Source organism: Diuraphis noxia, unplaced genomic scaffold, assembly GCF_037042655.1.
Source record: "Diuraphis noxia isolate RWA-SAM2 unplaced genomic scaffold, SU_Dnox_SAM2 contig0002, whole genome shotgun sequence".
NCBI classification, from domain to species: Eukaryota; Metazoa; Arthropoda; class Insecta; order Hemiptera; family Aphididae; genus Diuraphis; species Diuraphis noxia.
This window is the reverse complement of record NW_028301712.1, coordinates 79,906,572-79,929,185: the sequence shown is the minus strand read 5'-3', so window position 1 is coordinate 79,929,185 and position 22,614 is coordinate 79,906,572. Positions and strand designations below refer to the sequence as shown.

Here is a 22,614-nt window from a genome sequence, read left to right as displayed (position 1 = left end):
TAGTCAAATGGCTATATGTCTATATAACTGCATCGTTTAATTAATGTTATAAGCATCTTAAGGACCATCATCAATATTTTCTATTATTTAAATTAACGTATTTTATACAATTTAAAGAGGATCAAGAGGTGATAGAAATTATTTTTTTTCAAATAAAAACACGCACTTTTTTTAAGATAACTGGTTAATAATTTATTAATAATCCGATTTTTTTTGAAAATGTAAATATATATAAATCAATCAAAATTTGAACCTGTAATATCATAGTAATTAAATGTATAGTGAATTAATATAATTTATATTTCGTCCCTGAAGTATGTATTAGTATTTTGCATAAGCAAATAAATGTGTAGGTAGGTACAAAACATGACATTGCAATATCCTTAAAGATATAATACATAACGTTATCTTTTTTACGCAGGAAAAAACTATTACATTTTGTCATCATTGCATAATTTACAACAACATTTAAAGAAAAATATTATATTATTTTTCAAATAGTTTATAGTGTAAATATTAAAGTAATTAAAACGAATAATTAATAATTGAATAATTTAAAATTTGAAAAATTTTTACTTACGTATGTTTCTGGGCTTATATTTATAAAATTACAATAATAAGAATAAAATAAATAATTCCATATATTATTTTTAAATGAGAATTATTTTAAGCGTTTAGTAGTCGTATTTCAAACAAATATTTCTTCAATGCATTTACTTGATTGACGAAAACAATTATTTATTCAATGAATTTAATAATACAAGGCAAGAAATAAATTAAACAACATTTTATTTCATTAATTTATGATAATACAATCTTAAAATTGTTAACTCTTCTCATTTTATAATTTGTCCTTATATATATTTATGACATTTTTATATAAGAAAACGTTTTAGTTATACGATACACCCATAAGCAAACAATGTTTTATAACAAACATACAATCGGAATTTTTTTAAACATACTTTTCCGATTATTTATGTTTTTATTCATCCAAAATTTTACAATTATATATTTTTAGTTACGTAAACAATTAGATTTCATAATATTTAGTCAGAATATACCTATATATGTCAAACGAATTTCAAATACTTTACTGTAATGATTCTAACTTTCAAGTAATACCTACTGACTCTGCAGTATAATTATACAGAAATGAATAAACATTACTATTGGGTCAATCTACGTCAATAAATTAATTGATATGTAGAATATTTATTCGAAAAATTACATACGACTGTATTATAGTGTGAAATCAAATTTTGCAACTAAACGTCGAACAAAGAAAAAAAATGTATAGAGATCATTTTAATATTATGCATATAAATGAATAACAATATTATGTAATTTGCTGTATATCACTACTTTAATAAATTTCAATAAACAAAATATATTTTATTCTTGAATGCAGTCTAAGAAAACATAGAACTCTATTAAAAAAATATTATTTTATATGTATGGTATTATGCTTGTTTTTCAATATTAAAAATATTTGTATTACTTCTATGGTTATTTCAGATAAAACTATTTACTTGCTTTAAGTAAATAGTCAAGATATTTTTTTACGACTTTATTATTATTTGGCTTTTATAAATTATTGATCTCATTCAGTCATCCAGTCAACCATAATATAGATTATAAACTTATATATATAGACTAATTGAGATAATAGTTAATAAACGCAGTATTACTAGTATTAGGCATAATGAAATATTGAAAATGTTGAAAATAGTTCCTTTTAGTTTTTCCAATGACCAATTGAAATTTAAAATATTTTCACAGTCAATTTAGGTAGGAATTTGTTTGTTTAGTTTGTTTAGAATATTATGTTTGATATTTTTACTATAAGGTTTAAATTTGTATTGGGTGTGTATACTGTATAGTATAAACAATTAGTATACGATATACCAAATTGTATGTTTTTTTGATAAGATTCGATTGCAAAAATATTTTTAACAAAATAAGTCAATAAACATTCAAGCATTGTAAATTGATTATACAAATAATTAAATTTACTATTAGTCTATAAGCTATTTCAAATAAAAATATTGAAAATTAAAACAGTTAATCCTTCACAAACTCGTATTAAGTACCTATACTTGCCAAATTAAACTTCTGTTTTAGTAATAATACAGTTGAAATAGAAAAAAATTAAGTAGTTATCTGGTATATTTAGATTATAATTTATGAATAACAATATATTTTTGTTTAGTTAAAAATGTAGGTAAGCTCTCTACAATACATTGACACTAATATACACTAGTATATTATGTAGATACTAATATGCATTGTACAACCACCACTTGTTTAATAGTCACTAATCGTCTAGTTGTTATCTAGTCAATTTTGTACTTGATATATACCTAAATATACTAATAAAATATATAAAACATGCCATTAAATTTGCTGCATAAATACATTATTTGTATACATGTAATATTAGACTATATAGTCTCAATATTAAAAATTAACTTTAAAAAAAAAAAATAACGTTTTAATATTCTTTTATAATTTTTGTTTTTACAAATCACGATTTACAAATAATTCATTTTTGTGATTTGATTTATACAAATGCGCATAAATTATTGTATATGAAGTCGTGAACATTGGTAATTTGTAATTATTTTAATCACGATACTGATTGGTATTAAGATTTTTATTTCACTTATCTCTAACTTTAAAAACCACCATTAGTTTAATTTGATAAATTATGCGTATGCACAAAAGTGTAATAATATTGTGTTGGATATTAATTCACATTTTATTAGCAATGTTTATAGTTATGAGTTATGATACTATTAAAACTTATCTAGACTTATAAATAGTTGTAAACAACAAACAGTGTATTAGCTTCTTGGAACTCTGCTCAATCTAAATAAATGTTTTTTTAATAAATGTTTTTTGAGAAAAAAAACTATTTATCTAAAATAAGTAAATCAACTCTAAATCTGTAAACATGAATAACGTTAAATTAATTGTTGAGAATTTGAGATTATTTACTAAAGATTTTAACTTTCCCGTATAATGGTTACAAATCCTAATTAATGGACTATTGAAAATTAAAAAAAAGATTTTATTAAATTAAAACTGTACAATTTTTAACACTATTTTATATACACTCTATACCTACTTAATTTTTACTGCTTTTTTACAATGGCATTTTAAATAATAAAACAATTTTGTATACATATTATATTTTACATAAATTTAATAATTTACGAGCTCATAGAAATTATTCTAATATTTGTTGTATTCAGTAATTTTATTGATAAAATAAAATGATTTCATATTTCAAATTTTTTTTTAAATAGTCTCGATAAATTTATAATTTATAATATTATATCCATACATGGATTACACTACATTATTTAAGCAGGCAACGAACGCAATTTAAACAATTTTGGAGGGGTGCCGGCATGTACTCGTACCTATACCTATATAATTAAGACGCGAGTAGGTAACATATTCGTTCGTGGTTTTATTCAAATATTTCACCTGCATTGTGAAAATTCTTAGCAAACACTGAATGTAAGATTTTTTGTACTCGGTTTTATTAGATGCAAATTACATAATAATAAAACAATTTTTAGTCGAGGTCTATGACCTATCATCTATTATACCAATACGAAATCAACGCGCGTGTTTTCATGATGTATAGGTACGGCGTAGGGTTATTCGACTGTAATTACTATTAATAACTTAATGTTATTGTAAATTAAACATACCTAACAATTTTAACATTAAGCCTAAAATGCATATTACGCAAAAACCTGATTTAAAACGAAAATGCTTATTTTATAGATACATTGTTTTTTTAAATCGAATAAACTTCTCGTTTGGTCTGATAGTTGTATAATATCAGTGAAAATGGATAAATTAGAGAGAACGAACTTAAACATCAAAAATAATAATGTAAACATTCTTAAAGCAACCATCTGGATAGTAAACATGTATTAAAATTATTTTTAATAAATATAATACAATATTTAATGATTTATAATAATGAAAATCTAAAATATTTACAATTGACATATCAAATAAGATGTTTAATCATTTAAAATATTTATTGTTATTACTTATTTGTATCATAGATATTTGTTGAGCTGTTAATAATAATCATTGCATGTTTATTTTATTCAAAAATGTTTAACTTTAGAGTTTTTCAACCCCCTCTTACCTCCCAAAATTGTATTTTTCATGGCTAGCATGTTATCTTGTGTATATATACTAATGGAATCCTCCTGAGATTATTTTCTAATCACACCACTGATGTGTAAACGATCCTATGATTGTATCATATTTTTTCTACGATATTTTTTGAAGAGAATACTTATGCCTATTATAATTGACTTTTGAGACCGACCATTAGTATATTATTATATTATATTAGTGTCTGCCAGTATATATTGACTGTACGAGTATATCGAATTTTCTGGTTTTTAGTCCATGCAGATGTTTTCAACAAATATATATATATATTTATCATTTAATATCTTAAAATAAAATTAGTCTTCTAACATTCACAAACAATAATGAAATAGTATTCTTATTATTTGCGGGTGACTTATTCAAAACTATTTGTGAATTTGTGACCCAAAATTCAACATGCAAATGTTGAGAAACGCTCGTTAAACTTGTGTTTGCATATTTGTCATAATTGTAATGGTCTTCCCTATTTATGAGTATAATCATTTATGGTGTTAAATTAACAAAATTATGTTTGTGGTTCATGAATAAAAGATACAATCATTATTATAATGTTTTGCTGCGCTTATTTAACGGTTTATTGACACATTTGAGTTTACCAACATCGAATAAGTACCTATCATGTTTTTGACTCATTGGAAGTCATTATTTGTAATATGATTGAATGAGATCATTCGTCCATGCCCTACAAGCCAACATTAAACGTTTATTATTTTAGATGAATTATGTTATTGAAGCTAATTGGTATAATTAAACGAAATTGCTGCGGTAGGTTACCGTCTTGTATCTAATTGTCTTAATGAAGGAACCGGATGAAAAAAATCTAAATATTTGACTCATTTTATAATTTTTGGTCTGCTGTAACTTATCACTTAATATTGTGCCCATATCGACTTTCGTACTGCAAGTCTTAAATCGTTTTTAAATTTAATACACTTTCACACGAAAAACACGAATTTCGACAATACCCACTTAAATATACATTTGTATTGTACAAACTAATAATTATTTATTAATAACCCATTAATATATGATTTGTTTCAAATGTTGTTTAGAACTGTCGGAAGACAAATCGTTGGCGATTGGACAAAATGCGGAAGACGGGACGGCGATCGCTGTTGAAGACGATCAGACAACGTTTGACGTTAAATATTTAGGCAACACTCCGGTGGATTCTACGGCTAGCGCCATCGCCGAAGCGGTTAAAACCATTTCGGTTATGGTAAATACATTATATTTTTGTTTGGTATGCTATGTATAATACATTTTATATACATAGATCTTTATGTCTGTAACTTATGTATTTATGTAGGTACAGTTATAGTGCACTATTAAACTTGATTGGGGTCAATGCAGAAGCACAATCTGCTACAATATATTATACTGTCCGTGCGTACTACTTACATAGGATAAATATTATTGGGATAGCTGGAAACAACAATAATAGTATTGATTTAACATATTTTTACGATTTAATTATTGATGATCAATGTACAACGGTGACGGGAGAGTGATAACTGATGAGTGATAATTATAATATAGTACACATACTACCTATATATTATATAACATCGGTAAATCATACCAAAATACATAATATTGATTGCCGATCTCGTGTGTTCAAAATCGTTATACGCGTTCAAAAAATTCAATTTTCAGCAGTTGTGGTTGCAATTACTAAATATTAATGAAAAAAAATTTCAAAAAATCTGATTGTGAAGGGCTGGGGAAACGTTCGTGTTGCAATTGGTTAGGTTAAATTGATAATAAAATTCTTATCAATTTTAAAAATTGCATGAACTATGAATATGTGACAGAAAAATATTTTTATTTGTTATCAACATCTCGGGGGGTATAGCCTCCTTCCATCATAATTTGCGCTTACATAGTTCTATATAACGTTATTGTTTTTTGCTTTATTTGTTTTAAGCGCGTACTATACCCGGTCGACATAATACAGTTGAACAAACATATGTATGCCCACATCATAAGCATGCGAAAATGTGTTGCTAATTTATGGACAGGCGTTACAAAAAATATGGTTATACGTAAATCACGATATGTAGTAAATTGATGAAATTAATTTTTAATGATATTGAGCAACAAATATTTAAATTTTTTACAAAAAAGTTTTTAGAGCAACTCTGGTTAATTGGTAACAGTCTACCACTCTATACTCTATCGATCTTTAGGTACAATTTATTTTAGATTTTTTTACGTTTTATTCTGTTGTTAACTGTCGTTTAATTATATTATTTCAGCATTTATATCGGATACAATTAAATAATCAATAAATAAATAACTATAGATAAACAGATAAACCATAATCATTATTCTATATAGTTTTATTTTTAATTGAATTTTAATTTACCTATTAATGCTTATTTTAATTTCGGATAAGCACATTATTATAAAATTTAAATGTTATATAGTTTCACTAAATTGATATAATTTAAATTAACTAAAATGTCATTTTTGATTTATTGGCTTAAATACTATGACAAGGAAATGTGCCATTCATTTTGTTCTTTTTATACAGTGATAGATACTATTTATATTATATTATCAATCAATTACATGAATTTAATAAACATTGAATATAGGTAATATCAAATATTAATTATTATAAATGCATAAATATTTTAATTTCATATCGTTGAAAAAAAAATCATTACATGGAAAATATTTGAGTTTACAATAAATACTCATTCTGATATTGAAAATTATTTTTTAGTAGTTTTGGTGTAAAAGGAAAATATACCTATTACAGATTATGTAGACATGTAGCCTGTTATAAAACTAGTCAAGAGAAAATATCGATCAAACTATAATAATAGGTACTAATGTACTATGGTCTATTTTCTATGTATCTTCAAATTAATTTATTTTATAAATAAAATAATGCCACATATATCCACATAACAATACTATAATATTAAATTAGTGAATTATTAATTAATCAATATTTCTAATTCAAAATCCCTAGAAATAAATATTTATTTATTTCATAATGAATTAAATTATTTTGTTTGTTACGTAAATTGTTTAAAATATAAATAATGTTGTATAATATGGATAATGAAAAAAGAAAAATCTTACTCATCGATTGAATGACATTTTACCAAATGATTTAAATATTTAATGACACAATGTAGCTATGTAGGTTCTTAGTATTCAGTATGATAATGATTAAACAAGTTTTAAATGCGTATAAGTTAATTTTTTAATTCTACGTTTTATAACCTTGCAAAAATATATCTAATATATATTGTATAATGACATGATAAATTTTCACTATATACAACTGAATAAATATATTTCGGTTGTATTAGTAAAATATTATGTACCTACCTAGTATTGAAGTGAAATAAAAAGGTTTATAATATATGACGAATGTTTTATTGTTTAGATTTTATGCTCTGAAGTCTAGTATTTTATATTTTGTATAAATTTAATACAGATAACGAGTACTTATACTTTTATAAGTTCTTAATGTCTTAGAATTATTCCAATAGCCTCTAAGATAAAACATTAATTTTCATGTTTCCCTATGTACCTATACTACAATATTGTATATTTTGTTGGGTAAGAGCAAAATGTTATTACATTTTTCTACATTTTGTATTTAAGTTTGAGATGGATGATATTTTGCATAATATGATATTTTGGATTATTTTTTTTCTGGCTAACATTTTAAAATGGAGCGGTTGCAGAATAATCGAAATGTTATCGTTACGAGTTAACTTTTAAGGTATCTACACTTAAATCGGACTTAAACCAGTTTGACTTAATCATAAATGTCATATCGTTATTATTTTATATTTAATGTATATTATATACATTAATACATAATGAATAATAATAATATTCGACGGTACGTTTGCACGTTAAATTAAACTAAGTATATCGATATATTCATATACTTGCAGTGTAAACATGAAAAGCAAATTTTGTCCAATGCCATATTGCATTACTTCAAATGTTGAACTCCGTTTCAAATCGTTATCCATAATTTTAGCCAAAGCAATACGTCATGCGGAGTACTGTTCGAATATATTATTATCTGTAATAAATGTCGCAAGAGACCAACCTACAGCATGATTATTGATTAGAATCGGTAAGTAGGTACGCAACGATTATGGCGAACGCTTAGTAAAGTCGAATCAGAAAATGTTTTATCGGTTGTGCAAATTAAATATGCAGCCTGTCGAATCAGTGTTACGGACTGACCTATGTAAATAATATATACAATTTTGCTGTCAACGCGCGTTTTGGATGAATTATTTTCTTTAAATAATCGAATAAACAATGCACATCGGACGTTTAACATATATGTATAATGTATATAATGCAATTTCTGTTTAGGATAATCTTGTTATCAATTATCATTCCATTCGGAGCGAAACTAGACTTTCGATCTCCTATAATTTATCTGTTTACCTACTTACCTGGTACCTACATGTATCTACCTAACTATATGTACCACACTACCACGCACGGTAGTACAGAGTTCTGGATTTTGAAAAAAAAAGTGTTCACAGACCATTATACAATCCGAAACCACACATATAGTTTGTATAATAATATATTGATATATATATTGAATAATGATAAGCGTTTGGCGTTTATCGTAAGATGTTTAATAAAATTATATACCTAATTTGTAATTTATAAAATACTTAATATTAAATATTGTATATTATATTGAATTATGAAGACAATAATATTACTAGTTGAAAAAGACAGAATATTTTTCATTGATAACATTTTTTAAAAGACCATTAAACATTTTACGTCTCTGTCTTAGTCCAGTTTTGTATCAGTCTTAAAACTATTGCCATAAAACTAGTATTTTATTTATAGTAAACTAAATTATGAACTCACAACTTAAATTATCTTTTTCGCCATACCAATTTAGTTGTGATAAAATGTCAGCAAAATAAAATAATTACACAAAATAATTCATGTAGGAACACGGAGATAATTAAATCGATATTCTTTTAGATTGTGAGCGGAGCGAGTATGTGTTTTTTTGTGTCTGTTATCACGTTTTGGGGGAGTAAAAAGGCTTCGATTTTTGACTTCAGTGCCTTATTACCTAGATCAGAAAGTGAATCTAGTTGGTGATTTAAGGGAGGTCAAAAGTGAAAATTATCAATATTTTTTTAAATAATCGGCATAAATCAACTAAAAATTAAGGAAAAAACGGGAATTTTTACGCACAATCAGTTTTCGACAAAATTAATTTTGGTTTTTGATGTCACTTTAAAAAAAATTACCATAGATACATGAAATTCACATCACGAGCACCACAACATTATAATTTTTTATCAAAATATTATGGTCAACCGAGTCAAAAGCTTTTTTTAACTCAAGAAACAACCCAATTAACTTATTACCTTTGTCAAGACTGGAGTGGATATAATTATAAGCTAATAAAAGGGCATCATTTGTTGATTTATTTTTCCGAAAACTAAATTGTTTCAAATTATCTTAGGTATATAGAAATTCATAAAAGTTTTTCTTTTTAAATCAAAGATTTTAAAATTAAATACAAGGCTCCTAACATATTTTTACAATAGCAGTTGAAAAATAAAAGAAATTTATAGTCACAATTTTTTTTATAAGCATTCAAAGTTTGAATTTTGACAACATAACATTTTTTATTTTTAAATCTAAGATTTGAAAATATATCCTAGACAGATAAACCGTTTCCGCTCAGAATCGTTTTTCGTATACAATAATATAATATCATTGGATTCAAATTCAATTCCATCCATTACAGTAACCCACTTGTAACCTACTGTACAGCAGAGCGACATCCACAACTTGCCTTTTTTATTATGTTGTACACGTTGTCTATGATTTAAAAATTTAGCTGTATCGATAAGATTTTCATGCCAGTATTATCTTTCTAATTCATTAGTTTCGATTTTAAATAATTTTAAAAGTTGTTTGTAACTACTTATTTAAATTTTATTCAAGATTATTATAAAAATTTCATAAAATAACTAAATCTTAAGAATATATTATATACGTATTTTTACGTTATAATATAATTTTTAATAATTGATTGTAATCGAAGAAATTCCCAAAAAAATTATTTATACTAAAAGTACCTACGCAGTGCACTCCTTAAAATGTTAAAAAAAAGCTTAAGTATTTAGAAATATGGTATTTAAGAACATTTAAAATTCCAAAAATCAGAGTTTGATTAATTGCATAATTACAGCCAAAAAAGAATTAACATGTAATTTTTATTATTTTATAATTAATTAATATTGATGTACCTTTGTATTACTAGAGCTTGGAAGTTAAAGAGTTATTTTTCTAAGTATAAATTCAAAAACATAAAACAATTTTATGGTGTCAAATATTACAGTGAATAAAATATATTAATTTTTTAAAAATGAAAAATGAATATTTGAAAATATTTAATTTACATGGTTTTAAGACGTTACAAAAAAACACACGCAGTTACTTATTCTTACAGAGACCTATTTTCTATTTTTTTTTCGTTTTGAATCAAACCTCAATTATTTCTAAATTAAAGTATGTCTATTTATTTGTTTGTTTTTTATGTATATTCCAGGCTAAAGCCAGCAAAAGAAAACCACAGAACGTAACGGTTACGTTAAATGGACAAGGTATCAAAGTGATAGAGACTAGTGACGAAAAGAAGATAGTTCTGGAAACACCAATAGAAAGGTGATTGTAATCGTCATAATAATACACTCTTAGAATGTTTAATACTTTAATTATCTAATACTTTACATTTTACCTATCGTATGACATGGACGTAATTTTGAATCCTATATAAGCCGAGTCTTATCACTTGTCACTTGTCAGTATAGAGACGTTTAGTTTAGCTTTGATCGTGCGAAATTCACATTTTTAACCCGTTTTAAATCTGTCGGTAAGGATGAGTTCATCATAGGATTTTTGTTATTACTTATTGCTATTTGCTAGAAGCTGCAACATAATAACAATTAACAGTGGCCAGTAGGTCTATTATGATTACGATTTAAATTTAAAAAATGTATATATTTATTACGCAAGTGCTGATGTTTCTTCTATCTGTTCTTCATCAAAACAAAAATAGCTGTGGGTAATCGACAAATTGGAACAAGTTACGCGTATTATCAATGCCTATCAAACACGACGAAAATCATATTTATTCTATAACATTTTGTCCATGGGTTTTAATTTGTGTATTCCCTAGAAAGAATGACATTCGTTCTATACTTAAAATTCTTATACCTATATCGAGTTCGGTAATTATTATGGTATTAATTAAACTGCACGCGCCTGTAAAACATAGTAATAATAATACATCATTTGCTGATTATTTATTTTTGTGTAAACCGCAGCAGACCGAAAAACCTGCCGAGTATAATATTTTTACGGTTGAAGAATCTAATTTCATTAACCACGGACGATGAAAAGCTAAATAAAAACAGATAGATATCTGGTATAGTTATTATATAGTTGTATGTATAATAGTATTATATAGGTACGACGTGTTATATTAGGTACCTACGTTGATAAATAAATCATTGACGACCCACACCTCCCTCCCCGCAGTGCATAAACGCATTTTTTGATCTCAAACACAATGTTGAGTTTTGTTATTTTTTTTTTCGCCGGCCACAGGGTGTCTCATTGTTTTACCGACTCGGCTCACGGCAATGTGTTCGCCTTCGTCACAGCCAGCGGCCAAACCATGTCGGAGTGTCACGCTTTCATGTGCTCCAAACGGAAAATGGTAAGGTCAAGTTTATCCGGTCGCCGGTAAATCGCGCGCAGTCCGCATGCGACCTCGTCAACGTTTATGTTTTGATACCTGATATCTGTTATCAATCGCGTATATAGGCACAAAACATGTCCGTCACTATCGGCCAATCGATCAGCTCTGTGCCGGACGTCTGGAAGGAGATTAACAAACCGAAACCAGACGCCGACTTGAAAACGCCAGACGTGATTCCCGCAGACACCGTTCCAGGTAAATGATAATAATACATATACCTATGGATGTTGACTATATTTGCTTTTATATTCTGCGCAAACAATAGTCGATAATTATTAACATAAATATTTTTTTGGGCTGGATACAAGATTTTTTCGTTTCTGACCAATTTTTCGTAAGATTTTCGTTATCACGGTTACTTGTTAACAAAACCATAATATGTTATGATTCATAGATTTTCCTTGTGGAGGAAAAATATCGATTAGTGTGCTATGGCTTATTTTTCTTATTATTTAAAACTACGTTCCAAAAACAATGTCTGTTATAGGTACCAATGATCATTAACTCGGTGATGGTCATTGGTCGTCAACACAAGGTTTGAATTAATTTTTATCAAAAATAACCTACGAATGTATAAAAGCAAAATATTTTTTGAGGTCTCGAACAAATTGCATAAATATTTTGAGGATCATCGTCTTAAAAATAAGTTCGAGAACCATTGTACTTTATACGCCTAATATACGGTTATATCATCCATCTAACTCAAATACATAATAGGTACATATATACTCGTAGTATAGTGTATACTACATTATTGTATTATACATGGTTAAGAATTTTTAGATAGGGTGATTTTAAAACATCAAAAATCTTTAATATTACCTATCTAATTTTCAGAAACTATTAAGTATACCTATCTGGGTTAAATAATTATAACAAATCAATTAACATAATATTAAACTTATAACTTTAAAAAAATGAATACTCATCTAACATAAATCACATTCACATGCTTAAGTGCCTTAAAGGAATCGTTTTTTTGGAGAAAAAATTGATATATGTATATTTTCTGTTTGCGGAAAAAAATTGAATCATTATTCCACAATAGTTTCTGCTGCAGCATGGTCTCTGTTTAATACAATACAATTCATATTTGCTCGTTTTTTTATATTTTGTAATTTGTTATCCATTATTGTTGCGCACTCGTCGACGAGTGAAAATTGCGTACACTGTCATGTGATTATTTTACTTACATACTTAATTGCTTGCTTACTAATGAGATCTCATATGCGTAATAGAGGGCACGATGATTTTTCGTTGCTAGGCAAGAAAAAAATCAGTTGAAAAAAATCAGTCACAAAAAAATATAATGAGTTCTCCTAGCAAAAACATATCCATATTAAAATGTTTTAATTGTATATTAGTATACTTGAGGACGCTACACTCGCATAAGACGTGTTGTTTCTGTGTTGCATGCTCTCAACAGCAAACCTATACGTACCAGATTCTTACTATTTTTAATTATTTTATCTTTACATTGCTAATTTTAGAGGCCATTTACATATTATTGCATTTTTAGAGGATATTTCAAACTGGGCCTGAGGCGTTTATTTTAAAACGAGTTATTTGAATTTGAAAAAAATGAACTATTTATATACTTTAACCTTATTTTTAAATAAAAATATGAAAAAAGCTCATCTGGCCTTGTTTATTATATTCTTCTCTACAAATTCGATAATGATAATAATGGTATGTAAATTTTCACTAATTTCAACTATAAATAAGCATTACGTATACTTGCGTGTGTAAGACAGAGACAAAATGGGTGAAGTGTTATCTTAAAAAAAATAGTTGGAAAATAATTATTATCATATATAATTAATCATCTAAACTAAAACTATAGTCACGAAGTTCGAAAAAAATAATTTACGTTTGTCTTAAATTTGGATGTAAACAGTATACAATTACCTGTTTATTTTTTTTTTAAATAGAGTTTAAATAAAAGTAAAGATGATATTATCAAATATTTTTCACATTTTATCGAAGAGTGAAAGGTTATTTCCGATCTTCAATCATTGAATTTTATTTTATTTTATTTTTTTATTTTGTCTCTGGTGTTTAGCAGGCACCGTTTGGACGACGTAGTTCTTTGGAAAATTGATATGTTTATACATGTTATGTATTTATAGACTTGATTATATCGAATAAATTAAAATTACCTACTCGGTTATGCTTTTTCAAAGAGAAAATTAAAAACAATAAAGTTACGTGACTATTAGATTGAGGTTAATTTTGTCATTATTATTTTTTTTTAAATTTTTTTTGTTATAAGAATATTGGACATGTAAATAAAGATACAATCATTAAAATACTTGAGGAATCTTGACAATGTAATTGACATATCTATACATAATATTATTATATGTATATGATAAAATTCTCAATATTTTTTTAAATAATCGGCATAAATCAACTAAAAATTAAGGAAAAAACGGGAATTTTTACGCACAATCAGTTTTCGACAAAATCAATTTTGGTTTTTGATGTCACTTTAAAAAAATTACCATAGATACATGAAATTTTCACCGGATGTTTATACAAGTATATTCTATCCACCAACCACCATGTAATTTTCAAAAACTATCGATTTAAGTTGAACTATTTATAGGTATATGCAGTTTTCGATCATTATTTGTTTTCTTAAAATTAATATCGATAAAAATTTATTTGTTAGGAAGAAAAACTTCTAATTTTAATTCAATACACCTAAAATATTTTTACAATAGCAGTTGAAAAATAAAATAAATTCAAAATACATAGTCACAATTTTTTTTTTACAAGCATTCAAATTTGAATTTTAACAAAATATGTAAAAATCACAAAAATTCGAAAATTATTTTAAGCTAGAAATTCATAAAAAATTTTCTTTTTAAATCTAAGATTTGAAAATTTAATACAAGATTCCTTACAAGTTTTTCAATCTTTATCATAAAAAAAATGTCCACCGGAAATTCAAATTAAATTTTTATGAGCATTTGAAATTGAAATTTTTAAAACATTGGATTTTCACTGGATTTCACATTCAACGATTTTCTTATTTTGGTGTAACTCTAAAACAAATGACCGCAGATAGGTACTTGAAATTTTCACTGAATGTTTATATAGGTATTTTCTATATTTGATACAATTTTCAAAATATTTATATTTGTTTTGAGCTGTTTACTGACATTTTAATTTTTCAACTTTTTAAATTTTTTTTTTTTCTATAAATATCAATAAAAATTTATTTGCTGGGGAGAAAAGCTTGAAAATTTAATACAAGGCTTCTAACATAATTTGGTGCTAATTCGGTATGCGCTCTACATACGTCGTTTTTATTTTATTATTGGCTTTCATTCATGTTTTGGATGTCTTCTAGCAATCTAGCATGACGAGAAAAAGGTCCGGCCTGTCTTGACGGTAAAGTCACCAGCAATAGTGGTCAAGATGGGACTGCAAATGATTTAAAAAAACACCCCTCATTTTCTTTAATAATTTAATTTTTGCGTCCAACCATGACCTCTCAAATGTTTTGAGTGTGGGTTCCTGTATTTTCATTGACATATGACATTTGGTGATTTACCGTCTAGTGTACAAAACCACGGCTTGTGAGACACCTATATTGTTATATACAGCCCATTCATCAGAATGAATAGTAATGAATAGTAGGTAATATAATTTAAGGTAACGACAATCAAAGATAAGAGAATAAAGTCGAAAAAAAAATCCAACATATCATGTATAAAAACGCAGATAATGCATGACCAACCTCGTGTAGAACAGCAAAACCTGTAGAATGCATACCGAACTAGCACCCATATTTTTACAATAGCAGTTGAAAAATAAAAGAAATCGGTCACAATTTTTTCTTACAAGCATTCAAAGTTTGAATTTTGACAACGTACTTAAAAATCACGAAAATTCGTAAATTATTTTATGCTAAAAATTAATAATTTTTTTTTAAATTCTAAAAATAAGAGTGTATAAGCAATAAAAGTGTGGATGTAGCCCATCGTGTATGTATTTATGATATATGATAATATGTAATACAAGTCACAATTTTGGGATAGGTATGTTGCGGTAATTTTATATAAGTAACATAGGGGAAAAGCGAAAGCATACATAATACAACGTACAAAAGCGTTGTCTTGCCGTCCATTGTGTATTAACTGCAAAATTTCACTTTTCACACACGTCCGATGTTCATTGAATAATAATAATATTAATATTAATAATAATAATAATAATACCTCATAATATAAAAGATAATTCTAAAGGCAGATAGGCACGGCACAAGTTATATAGTAAATTCAAGTATAACGATGATAATTTTTGCAGATAACGTGGCTCAAGAGGTTAGAGAAGCGAAGTTAATCGACTTGTCAGGAGAACCTCTGCCCAGACAGCAATACGATACATCCAGATGGGTAAGCGTGTCGTTCATTATTATTTATATTTATTACTTTACTCCATTATTATATACAGTGGCATAAGTAGAAATTAATTTGAGGAGGGGAGGGGGGTTATAAACCCTCTAAATACGCCACTGATTTTATAAACACCTAATGTTTTATAGTTATTTCTAGGTATCGAAAATTTTCTATAATTTACTGTGTTATATCTTATATCATACCTACCTATTTTATCCTAATCAAATTATTTATTACTCATTATATTTCTATGCAACAATGCAACTATTATAATATTTAAAATTTAAAGAAATGCTTTTTTTTCTGAAGAATACATAAGAGAAATTGTAATTTTTCTTTTATTATACTTACTTATATGGCTATGCAAACTTTATCCATAACTGATATTTTTTGCAAATATAAGCATTTATTATAAAATAAATAAATATATTATATTCAATACCAATTTAAAACTAGATCAACGACATATTTGTTACAGGTTTTGTTCGAAGATGATTCATCTTCCAAGTTGGATGTGGAGTTATTACACCAAAGGTAAACATATTTTAAAAATAATATTATTTTTACATTATTGCTCACGTTTTCTTTTGTCGTATACAAAAAAAGATAATATACATTATTGCGTATGTATATACATTTATATAATATATATGTACACATACCAATACATCTAATTAAAAATAAATTATACCTATATAGTTTATAGTTAATATTTTATAAATAAAGTTATTAATAGGTCTGAAAATTTAATGCACTAAAAACATGTAAAAATGCATTTTAAATCAGATAAATTCCGTAAAAATATAGTCTATAAATCACGAAAAATACACTGAATATTTAAAGAGAAGGATGAAAATAGGTAACTGCTCAGTACGCCTGTGTACAGTAAGATAAGTGCGTATCTTATCATTAAGTAAGTGATTGAAATGTATATTGTATTAAATTTGAATTCAATGATAAATTATTGCATACGAAATACATTTCTGAAGCTGTTTGACCGAGTAGAAAATTATTACAAAAAACTAAAAATATTTAAAACTTTACATGTCTATAAATTGTACAAAAGGAGTCAAAATATTTTTTTAACTAAAACCATGTATATAAAATTCTATGATAAGTAATTGTAAAAATTTCAATTTCTAATATCTATGAATATTCGTTTTTAAATTACAACCAAGTAAGAAAATCCATTTTTTCTAATACTGTTTTTTTTTTTTAAATTTCGGGTTTTTAAATGCTTTAGATTCTGAGCGGAGCGATGGATGTATTGATTTCATAACCATGATGATGTGTGTTTTTTTTTTGTGTCTGTCATCACGTTTGGGGCAGTAAAAGTGCTTCGGTTTTTGACATTAGTACCTCGTTCGATCAGAAAGTGAATCTAGTTGGTACTTTGGAGGGTCAAAAGTAAAAAATTCTAAATAATTTTTTGAATAATCAAGAAAAATAAACTAAAAATTTAGGGAAAAACGGGAAATTTTACGCACAATCAGTTTTTGACAAAATCAATTTTGGTTTTTGATGTAACTTTAAAAGAAATGACCATAGATACATGAAATTTTCACTGAATGTTTATATAGGCATTTTCTTTATTTGATAGAATGTTCAATGTTCAAATTATTTTACGCTAGAAATTCATAATAATGTTTCCTTTAATATCCAAGATTTGAAAATTTAATACAAGGCTCCTAACATATTTTTACAATAGCAGTTGAAAAATAAAAGAAATGCATATTCACATGTTTTTTTTACAAGCATTTAAATTTTAATTTTGACAACATACGTAAAAATCACGAAAATTCGCAAATTATATTAAGCTAGAAATTCATAAAAAAATCTAAGATTTGAAAATTTTTAATAATCTATAATATATCCTAGACAGATAAAGCGTCTTCGCTCAGAATCGTTTTTCGTATACAATGATATAATAATATCATTGGATTCAAATTTAATTGAGTAACCATTACAGTAACCCACTTGTAACCTACTGTACAGCAGAGCGACATCCCCTTTCCCGCTTTTTGTTTGTATTTTCTATTTATTAAGAAAATTACAGAGGAATTTTTATTTTTAATCCTCTAAAGTACCCATTAGATTTTCCTATTAGAAAAGTTAATCGAAACTATTATAACTAGTTGAAAATGTATGAATAATCACAAATTACTGCTCATCTTGGAGATGGGGTGTAGTATTAATATTAAGTATCTAATGATATATATAGATAAATAGACCACATGATCTCCCTACTACCCACTTGTGATATGCATTGATAAATACCTTAAGGTCGTTTCTATAAACAAATACAGAGAAAAAATGAAATATTCAAATTTTTAAGCTATTTATGGACTTTTAAAATTGATGATAACTTTTATTTTTAAGTTTTGATAAATTTTTGTAGCATCTATCAAAAAGCTTGAAAATATAATACATTCAAAGTCCCACACATAGGCTGATTTTATAACATAACAAAAACAGTAAGATAAGTGCGTATCTTATCATTAAGTAAGTGATTGAAATGTATATTGTATTAAATTTGAATTCAATGATAAATTATTGCATACGAAATACATTTCTCAAGTTGTTTGACCGAGTAGAAAATTATTACAAAAAACTAAAAATATTTAAAACTTTACATGTCTATAAATTGTACAAAAGGAGTCAAAATATTTTTTTAACTAAAACCATGTATATAAAATTCTATGATAAGTAATTGTAAAAATTTCAATTTCTAATATCTATGAATATTCGTTTTTAAATTACAACCAAGTAAGAAAATCCATTTTTTCTAATACTGTTTTTTTTTTTTTTTAAATTTCGGGTTTTTAAATGCTTTAGATTCTGAGCGGAGCGATGGATGTATTGATTTCATAACCATGATGATGTGTGTTTTTTTTTTGTGTCTGTCATCACGTTTGGGGCAGTAAAAGTGCTTCGGTTTTTGACATTAGTACCTCGTTCGATCAAAAAGTGAATCTAGTTGGTACTTTGGAAGGTCGAATAATTCAAAATTCTAAATAATTTTTTAAATAATCAAGAAAAATAAACTAAAAATTAAGGGAAAAACGGGAAATTTTACGCACAATCAGTTTTCGACAAAAACAATTATGGTTTTTGATGTAACTTTAAAAGAAATGACCATAGATACATGAAATTTTCACTGAATGTTTATATAGGCATTTTCTATATTTGATAGAATGTTCAATGTTCAAATTATTTTACGCTAGAAATTCATAAAAATGTTTCCTTTAATATCCAAGATTTGAAAATTTAATACAAGGCTCCTAAAATATTTTTACAATAGTAGTTGAAAAATGAAAGAAATGCTTAGTCACAATTTTTTTTTACAAGCAGTAAAATTTAAATTTTTACAACATACGTAAAAATCACGAAAATTCGCAAATTATTTTAAGCTAGAAATTCATAAAAAAATCTAAGATTTGAAAATTTTTAATAATCTATAATATATCCTAGACAGATAAAGCGTCTTCGCTCAGAATCGTTTTTCGTATACAATGATATAATAATATCATTGGATTCAAATTTAATTGAGTAACCATTACAGTAACCCACTTGTAACCTACTGTACAGCAGAGCGACATCCCCTTTCCCGCTTTTTGTTTGTATTTTCTATTTATTAAGAAAATTACAGAGGAATTTTTATTTTTAATCCTCTAAAGTACCCATTAGATTTTCCTATTAGAAAAGTTAATCGAAACTATTATAACTAGTTGAAAATGTATGAATAATCACAAATTACTGCTCATCTTGGAGATGGGGTGTAGTATTAATATTAAGTATCTAATGATATATATAGATAAATAGACCACATGATCTCCCTACTACCCACTTGTGATATGCATTGATAAATACCTTAAGGTCGTTTCTATAAACAAATACAGAGAAAAAATGAAATATTCAAATTTTTAAGCTATTTATGGACTTTTAAAATTGATGATAACTTTTATTTTTAAGTTTTGATAAATTTTTGTAGCATCTATCAAAAAGCTTGAAAATATAATACATTCAAAGTCCCACACATAGGCTGATTTTATAACATAACAAAAACATTAAAAATTCTTGAGAATGTGTTTTTTTTTTATAAACGTTTGAAATTTAAATTTTGACAAAATTCGTCAAAATCAAGATAATTTGAAAAGTATTTTGTAGTTAAAAATATATCAAATGTTCATATTTAATAGCTAAGGCTTGAGAATGTAATCCAAGCTCCATGGTTCATAGGCCATGTATGGCTCTGAGTAACATACATCTATAATTAATTTTTTCTAATGCTAACTTTTTAATTGATCAATAAAATTAAAATTGTGTACTACATTTATTACGATTTACCTACGATTCATTTTTAAGTTAACTCTAAGTATCTGAATCGTAAATAAAATGAGTTCTTAAATTAATGCAATTATTTATTAAGGTAAATCAGTATAATATATCAGTATATAATCAGAATATAAGTTTAAATCATAATATACTAGCTGAACCCGTGCACTTCGTAGCCCGTTAAAAATCCTACCTCTTATATGGTTCATGTGATGATGCTTGCAGAATATTTTTATACATATAATGATGGATAGTGGTTAAAATATATTATAATCTTACAGCGATATTCAATTTCGTATATCATTAAATAATTTTCTTCGTTTTATCAATATAATTTTAACAATTTAAATATTAAATTGAATAATATTTAGGCATAGGTATCACTTACTAACTTAACCTATCTTCTGTCCATATGTCTAATAAAATTATGTACCAAATGTTGTCACAATCGGTCCAGCTGTTTAAGAATATATATAGGACAAACAGATATATATATATATATATAATAGCTGTATCTCTATATCTATGATGTCTGTTTGTCCTTTATTTGAATGCTTTATAATATATAATAAAAACAATTGACTTATTACTATAGACCAAAAGTCAAATAAGTGGTTATAATATGCTTGCGTTATTAGCAACTTTTATTTATTTTATATATCATAATCTATACATTTAAAATTTAAATATATATAACCATCATTAATAATAGCCGTCACTATAGCAACCATTTATAAATAAACAAAAATGTCCATCCCAAAAATAAGTTTGGCTGCTCTCGAGAGCACGTCTTGTTTGTTTAAATGGTTGCCATTGACTACCAAAAAATATTATTATTATTCAGCTCATTTTTTGCTGGACAGATGGCGAAACTGTCATTTCATCACCACCTCGTCATATTCCTCTAACCCGGTAACTTTCTCAAATTTTTCATGCCCAAAACCTTCTCTGTGATGTCCTCTTTAATTTAAAAAAAAAAATTGCAAGACGATCCAATAAGTAGTTTCGGAGTTTATCCCGAACAAAAAAAAGCGACTTCATTTTATATAGTAAGTATAGAGATATAGATATAGATTATGCATCTATAAAGAAATCACGAATAGGTAAATAATAAACCACCAACTGGTTTAATTTTGTTATTTATAACATCGTCATGCATTATCAGGCAATCATTATTCTACATATAATATTTATTGTGATAACAATTTATAATCATGAATACCAGAATACCCATTAAAAATTTAAAAAGTAATAAGTTATTTGACTTTTTTATTGTAAAAATGTATAGTCTTAATAAATGCAATTTTCTGTGCACCCAATTTTTCCTATCAGAAATCATATTGTAGGTACAAGGAATATTTATAAATAATACGAATTTCATGCAAATAAAATGTAATTTGAGTACATTATTAATAGACAGTTGCATGTTAGTCACAGTTAGTTATTATCTTTTTACTTATTCGTGGAACTAAATATACTAAAATATCTCTGACTACTGGTGTATAATGTTTATAGTTATTTTGTAGTTATATACTGTATTTCATCGTTTGTTTATAAAATTATGATGGTTTTCACTTTTGTTACAGATCTGAAGGATTTGCAAATTTCTCGAACCATTTCAAACAAGACCACCAAATGTGTTGCTAAAAATCTCCAATCATGTGATTCTATAAATATATACATATATTGATATATCTATTATATTATTACTTATAAAAATATATATAATATATCTATACTCGCGGTTGTCCTGTAGCTTCAATCAACTTTTACTTTATACATTTTATTACATTATGATTATTTTGTTATATATAGTTTAAATGTAATTAAATAAAATATATATTCATACCTACATAA

General features: G+C 26.1%; 1 protein-coding gene across 1 annotated transcript in view; it reads left to right on the top strand.

Moving 5' to 3' along the window:
- Positions 1–22,614, top strand: part of LOC107169110 (low density lipoprotein receptor adapter protein 1-like) — a 32,257-nt gene extending 9,643 nt beyond the window's left edge. Inside the window, exons 2-8 of the mRNA XM_089220006.1 lie at positions 5,262–5,428; positions 10,799–10,914; positions 11,860–11,971; positions 12,079–12,208; positions 16,331–16,419; positions 16,901–16,956; positions 22,344–22,614. Of these exons, the coding sequence (XP_089076132.1) occupies positions 5,262–5,428; positions 10,799–10,914; positions 11,860–11,971; positions 12,079–12,208; positions 16,331–16,419; positions 16,901–16,956; positions 22,344–22,404 (731 nt within the window). The 3' untranslated portion in view covers positions 22,405–22,614. The remainder of the gene's footprint in view (positions 1–5,261; positions 5,429–10,798; positions 10,915–11,859; positions 11,972–12,078; positions 12,209–16,330; positions 16,420–16,900; positions 16,957–22,343) is intronic.